The sequence below is a fragment of the Xenopus laevis genome, chromosome 7L (assembly GCF_017654675.1).
Source record: "Xenopus laevis strain J_2021 chromosome 7L, Xenopus_laevis_v10.1, whole genome shotgun sequence".
Classification (NCBI taxonomy): domain Eukaryota; kingdom Metazoa; phylum Chordata; class Amphibia; order Anura; family Pipidae; genus Xenopus; species Xenopus laevis.
The window spans coordinates 45,201,223-45,208,569 of NC_054383.1; the positions used below are offsets into that span (position 1 = coordinate 45,201,223).

Sequence of the window (7,347 nt, forward strand, 5' to 3'; positions counted from 1 at the left end):
CATTGTTTATAAAATTTTTGATGTTTTGATTTATAGTCAACATTGAGAGTACCAATATGGCATTTAGCCCTCCTGCTGGGGGTTAGTTAACCTTGATGAGGTAATTTATATGGCTATTTTTATGACTACTATTATAGGTAGTTTGTAATGCAAACTATACAGTTATTTCAAAAACATGTTGGCTAGATTAGACTCAACTAGACTAGTTTAGACTGGTTTAAACTAGATTGCCATAGTAACAATTGTGACATCATTTACTGCTGAAACACAAACACCTGGGTTGTCATGGCAACAATTGTGACATCACAATACTGTTGATCCCAAACACCTGGGTTGTCATGGCAACAATTGTGACATCACAATACTGTTGATCCCAAACACCTGGGTTGCCATGGCAACAATTATGACATCACAATACTGTTGATCCCAAACACCTGGGTTGCCATGGCAACAATTGTGACATCACAGTACTTTTAATCCCAAACACCTGGGTTGCCATGGTAACTATTGTAACAAATACAAGTGTAGCCAATTTAGAGATCATTTCATCTGAGACTACTGACATAGATAGTTACCTCCTAAGAACTCTGTGTCATAGTCTCATCATATTAAATTGATCTTTATCTGATCATCTGATCATCACCATCAGTTGACTAGATGGAGGTCTCCAAGACTAGAACATTTTTCAGAACTATTACAAAACCTTTTCGTATTACAGGAAAATTATTCAATAAAAAATCAAAGGAACCAAAGGATTTAGAAGAGATTGTAGCTGAGGAAGGAAGAGCTGTAGTGAGGGAAATAGCTAGCGTCCCTAAGCAGCAAACCAACCAGCCAATTTACATTCCCACGCGAGTGAAGAAGAATGAAAATACACAAGAATTTAAGATTCAGGTTCGGATAATAGAAGGACGACGGCTGATTGGAAACAATATCAAGCCAGTTGTAAAGGTTAAAATTGGACACCAGACTGATCATACGAGAATATCGTCTGGCAATAATCCTCCTTTTAATCAGACGCTGACTTATGACATGTGCCGATCACTCTCAGATCTGCATATGGAGCCTATAACCATTCAGGTACTTAGGTCTCGTGTGTTTAGAGCAGACAGCCTTATTGGTGAATTTAAGATTGATGCTGGATTCATATATGATGAACCAGGTCACGCCATTATGAGAAAATGGGTTGTCCTGAGTAATCCTAAAGATACAGGCTTATCAACAAGAGGCTATCTAAAGATAAGCCTCTTTATCCTTGGAAGAGGAGATCAGCCACTGACTGAAACTACAGGACACCATGAAGATGATGATGTGGAAAATAATCTACTGTTAACAAGTGGGGTAGCTCGGCAGACTGTTACGTCTGTTGTTAAAATCTACAGAGCTAATGATATTCCCCAGATGGATGATACATTTTTTAGAAGCATGAAGAGACTCTTTAAGTCAAATGGTGACAAGAAGAATTTAGCAGATCCTTTTATAGAAGTTGCATTTGCTGGGGAGAAGGTACAAACGAAAATAATTAAGAACAGTTGCAGTCCCATATGGAATCAAGCCATCACTCTGCCTATGAAGATTCCATCAATGTGTGACAATGTTAGGCTTAGAATGTATGACTGGGACAGAGCAAATAAGAACGACATAGTGGGAACAGCCAACTTGGCCCTGTCCAAGATTTCTTTACCAGCTACTGGTTTAGAAGGGACTGGGCTAAATGACGTTTTTTTACCAACCTTTGGACCAAGCTATATAAACCTGTACGGAAGTCCAAGGGAGTTCAAATGCAATTCCGACCACTATAATGAACTGAATTATGGAAGAGGAGAAGGTATCTCGTATCGAGGAAGGATCTTAGTGGAGCTTACTTCTACATTGGATGACTCCACAAAAAAGATTGAAGACATCTCTCAACAGGATGTTCTTGCTGTTGAGAAATACCAGTTTAAGCGAAAATATAGCCTATGCGCAGTATTCCATTCCGCTACTATGCTGCAAGATGCCAGTGAAGCCATACAGTTTGAAGTGAGCATTGGCAATTATGGCAACAAATTTGACAGCACCTGTAAGGCACTGCCATCATTAACACAATATAGACAACCTCTATTTGATGGCAACTTCTACTATTACCTACCATGGTATGCCTCAAAACCTGTAGTGGCATTAACACCTTATTGGGAAGATATAAGCCACCGTCTGGATGCAGTGAATATTCTCTCTGCGTTTACGGATCGACTGCAATCTGGCTTATCTTCCTTGAAATTGGCACTACAAACAAATCTTACTGAGACAGAAGTTGTTTCAATATGGCAGAGTTTATTAGACCAGCTTATTGAAGATGCTAGGAAACCACTGCCTTCTATGGAAGGAAATATTCATGTTAATGAGTTAGACGTGCATCGGCAAAAACTTCGAATATCTGCATTAACCCACATCGGGGAGGCAGCTACTAAAATAAGAAGGAAAGTAACCGATGTAAAGTCAACTTTAGCTATGATTGAGGAATGGATAGACAGATTACAACAGCTGTCTGAAGAACCACAAAACAGTATGCCAGACATCATCATCTGGATGATAAAGGCAGAAAAGAGAATGGCCTACGCCCGTATCCCTGCCCATCAGATTCTCTTCTCCAAGACAGGTGGAGAGGCATGTGGCAAATTCTGTGGAAAGATACAAACGATATTTCTTAAGTTTCCACTGGACAAGAGCGAAGGCAGGCATGTTCCAGTTCAGTTGCGTGTGAGCCTCTGGCTGGGACTGTCTGAAGCAGAGAGTGAATGTAACAATTCCGTGCAAGGGACTTTTAGTGTTCATGCAGAAATGTATGAAAATCAGTCACGGTTATCAGGTAAATGGAGCTCCAGGTTCCTGCTAAACCACCACAAATTCTCTGATGCCACCGGAACAGTGAAGCTAAAAAAGAAAAGCTTTGTGGTTCCTGAAGGCTGGAAATGGGAAAGCGATTGGCAGGTCGACAATGAAAGGAGCTTACCACATGAAGATTATAACGGGCACCTAGAAATTATGGATGAAGTGTTTGAACATGAGAGGCGGCTTTCAAATGGAAAATGGGAAATGCCAAAAGAAGCATACACTAATGCTACTGGTGATATATTATCTTCACCAGATAAGATTGACTGCCCTCTTGAATGGATGTGGGATGACGATATGTGGAAATGTGATGTAAACCGGGCTGTGGATGAAAATGGATGGGAATATGGAAAGGCTTCCTCTCCTGATAACCAGCCACAACACTGGGTTTCATCAGAGAAGACGTATCATACCCACCGACGTCGAAGACTCGTGCGCAGGAGATCTAAAGTCTCTACTCCCAAAGAGGAGGTTATGCCACAAGAAACAGACAATGGATGGGAGTATGCTGCAGTGTCAGGCTGGAGATTTCATACCGAGAAATGTAGCACTGACACTTTCCGTCGAAGGCGCTGGATAAGAAATTTGGTCTCTTGTGGTCAAACATCTTCCATATTTAACCTGGAAGGCAATCATGTGCATGTAAATCAACAGAAAGGAGACCAGAGAGACTTTTACAGGGAGCATGTTCCGTTTGTTTCCTGTACATATGACAGAGCTTACACGTACCATCTTAGATGTTACCTGTATCAGGCTCGTGGGCTCACTCCAATGGATAGAGACAGCTTTTCAGATCCATATGCTCACGTCTCTTTCCTTTACCAAAGCAAGAGGACACAAATAATTAACTGTACCCTTAATCCAACGTGGGACCAAACATTAGTCTTTAGTGACATTGAAATTTGTGGAGAGCCCCATGAAACAGAGCAGAATCCCCCTAGCATTATTATTGAACTATATGACAGTGACCCAGGGGGAGAAGATGATTTCCTTGGCCGAAGCTTATTTTTCCCAATGGTGAAGCTGAACCCAAATCTAAGTGACACCCCAAAACTTTTCTGGTGTCCGGTTACAATGGGGAAAAGACACTGTGGCGACATCCTTGTGGCCGCAGAACTTTTGCTTCAAGAAAGCAATGGATACGTTCTCCCTGTTCTTCCATCGCAGAGGGCACCAACTATTTATATGGTGCCACAAGGAATCCGGCCTGTGCTACAGCTAACTGGCATTGAGATACTTACTTGGGGCCTAAGAAATATAAGTCATTTGGAGTCTGCAAGATCTGCAACTCTTGTTGTAGAATGTGGTGGAGAAATGGTTGAAGCTGCAATAACTGGAATATTGAGAAGTAATCCAAACTTCCAGAGTGCAGTTCTTTTCATGAAAGTGTATTTACCACAAGAAGAAAGATACACTCCACCCATTGTTATAAAAGTTATAGCCAAGAAGTATTTTGGAAGGAAAGAAGTTGTAGGGCAATGTACTATTAAGCAGCTGGAAGTATTCCACTGTGATCCCTACACCATGAATCGTCCAGACATTAGAGTTGCACCTATCACTACATGCCCCAATGTTGTGATAGACATGGAAGGTGCAGAAGAAACTCTACTAGCTGAAGAAGAGGAAGATGATGTCGATTGGTGGGCAAAGTACTTTGCCTCTAAAGGAGAACACGACAAGGCTGACCTGTACACTCAGAGGAAATATGATACCTTAAAAGTGTACGACTACGAGTTAGAGAGAGTCCCAGAGTTCCTCGGACTTACAGATTTCTGTCAAACATTCAAGCTATATACAGGGAAGGCTACATATGATGATGATGAGCCAACTGTTGCAGGAGAGTTTAAGGGATCTTTCTGTATGTATAAGATCCCAAAGGATCCAGATGCCCCACTTCCTCCACAGTACTTCCGTGAGTTGCCTGATAGTGGACCTCAGGAGTGCATTGTGCGGGTATACATTGTGAGAGGCATAGACCTGCAGCCAAAGGATAACAATGGATTGTGTGATTCTTATATCAAACTGACCTTGAACAAGAATGTGGTTACAGACCGGGAAAACTATGTACCCAACACATTAAATCCAGTGTTTGGAAGAATGTACGAATTAAGCTGCATTATACCACAAGAGAAAGACCTGAAAATCTCAGTTTATGACTATGATGCACTATCGGGAGATGACAAAGTCGGTGAAACAACCATCGACCTTGAAAACAGGCTCCTTTCTCGGTTTAGAAGCCATTGCGGACTGCCAGAAACCTACTGCATATCTGGAGTAAATCAATGGCGAGATCAACTGAAGCCATCTGAAATCCTACAGAACTTAGCCAGATGTAGCGCAATACCACCTCCTGTCTATGAAGATGACGGGAGAACACTGATATTTTCTGGGTTGCGGTATACTTTAGCAAGTATTGAAAAAGCTCACAAATTCATTGGACCAGCAAATGAATGTCTTGCTTTACAAGCCCTTCGAAATCAGGGAATGGTTCCAGAACATATTGAGACAAGGACATTGTACAGCGCTTGCCAACCTGACATTCCACAAGGAAGAGTGGAAATGTGGGTGGATATTTTCCCAAGAAGCTTAGGACCTCCGGGACCTGCTGTCAATATCATCCCTCGCAAACCTAAGCGATATGTTCTACGTGTGATTGTCTGGAACACCAAAGATGTCATACTTGATGATGTTAACATCTTTGGAGAGAAAACGAGCGATATTTTTGTCAAAGGGTGGCTTCTTGGCAACGAAGATGATAAACAGAGAACAGATGTACATTATAAATCTCTGGATGGAGAAGGCAACTTTAACTGGCGATTTGTCTTCCCATTTGATTACCTCCCAACAGAACAACAATGCATCATTTCTAAAAAGGAACATGTATGGAGTCTTGATGCAACAGAGATAAAGCTGCCACCCAAACTTGTTGTTCAGATATGGGATAATGATAAGTTCTCCAGAGATGACTACATAGGATGCATTGAGCTGGATTTAAACAATGTTATTATACCAGCAAAACAACCAGAGAAGTGTTCTCTGAAGTTAATGGACAAGCCAAAGATGGTTTCTTTGTTTAAAAAGAAATCCATGAAAGGATGGTGGCCATGCTATATAGAAACCAATGAAAAATGCAAATTAACAGGCAAAGTTGAACTGACATTAGAGGTCCTTACGGAGAAAGAAGCAGAAGAAAGAGCAGCTGGCAAGGGGAGAGATCCCCCAAATACAAATCCAACTCTGAGTGAACCAATCCGGCCAGAAACGTTATTTATTTGGTTCCAGATCATTTTTAAAATGCTTAAATTTACTGCAAGAAAGCATAGAAAGTGTGTGATTGTAGCAGTCATTGTGCTCTTTGTACTTTTCACTCTCTTCTTCTTGGGCAATATCATGCCTCTGATTCTCATGAAACACTGAGGGAAACTGCTACGAATAAAAAAACAGTATGTGGAAGAAGAAGCATGAGAGAGAGAGAAAGAAAGAAAGAAAGAAAGAAAGAAAGAAAGAAAGAAAGAAAGAAAGAAAGAAAGAAAGAAAGAAAGAAAAAGAAAGCAGAAACCAAACAGAAGAACTTGATACCAACAAATGAAGCTGAACTTCAAAAGAACAAGAACTAATACATGTGGTTTAGGGTGGGTGGTGGGCCAAATCACATGACAGAACAAACCATCTTAATACTAAATAGAAAAGTGTGTGATTGTAGCAGTCATTGTGCTCTTTGTACTTTTCACTCTCTTCTTCTTGGGCAATATCATGCCTCTGATTCTCATGAAACACTGAGTGAAACTGCTACGAATAAAAAAACAGTATGTGGAAGAAGAATCATGAGAGAGAAAGAAAGAAAGAAAGAAAGAAAGAAAGAAAGAAAGAAACCAAACAGAATAACTTGATACCAACAAATGAAGCTGAACTTCAAAAGAACAAGAACTAATACATGTGGTTTAGGGTGGGTGGTGGGCCAAATCACATGACAGAACAAACCATCTTAATACTAAATAAAAAAAATTAAAAAAGAAAGATGTAAGGAATCATTTATTATTAGTATCAACACTAAAGATAAACTACAACTCTCTTGGAGACTCTAAATATATCAAATATGCCAACCACACAGAATATAGACTATTTTCCCATAGGTCCTGAGTATTTCAGCATAATGATTAACAATGTGCAACAACAATTTCTTGAAATCTTATACATTTTATTTACACTCCACTAAGGTTAAAATACCCTATCCCATAAAAACAAATAAACATAGCACAGCATTTGGAGGGGCACCTCAGGTGAATAATATATCATGTATTTATAGTTGTTTGGTTACCACTGCGGAGATACTCGGGACCTACGGGAAAATAGTTTTTATTCTGTGTGGTTGTTATTTACTGTTACCCTGGGTAGAAGTGCAAGTGTGTGGCCCTTAGCAGTCATGCACCTTTGGTTCGACTGTGCCCAATGCTTCCTTGTGGATTAAATCGTTAT

At 40.4% G+C, this 7,347-nt stretch overlaps 1 protein-coding gene across 1 annotated transcript; it reads left to right on the plus strand.

Moving 5' to 3' along the window:
• Positions 1-586: 586 nt before the first annotated feature.
• On the plus strand, positions 587-6,319 carry LOC121395402 (myoferlin-like). Its single transcript, XM_041568896.1, has one exon. The coding sequence runs from the start codon at positions 658-660 to the stop codon at positions 6,286-6,288; it is 5,631 nt and encodes a 1,876-aa protein (XP_041424830.1). The 5' UTR covers positions 587-657; the 3' UTR covers positions 6,289-6,319.
• The last annotated feature ends 1,028 nt before the right edge of the window (positions 6,320-7,347 follow it).

What these genes read in the sequence shown, in the direction of transcription:
- LOC121395402 (XM_041568896.1), top strand. Translation starts at nt 658, where the DNA reads ATGGAGGTCTCCAAGACTAGAACATTTTTCAGAACTATTACAAAACCT.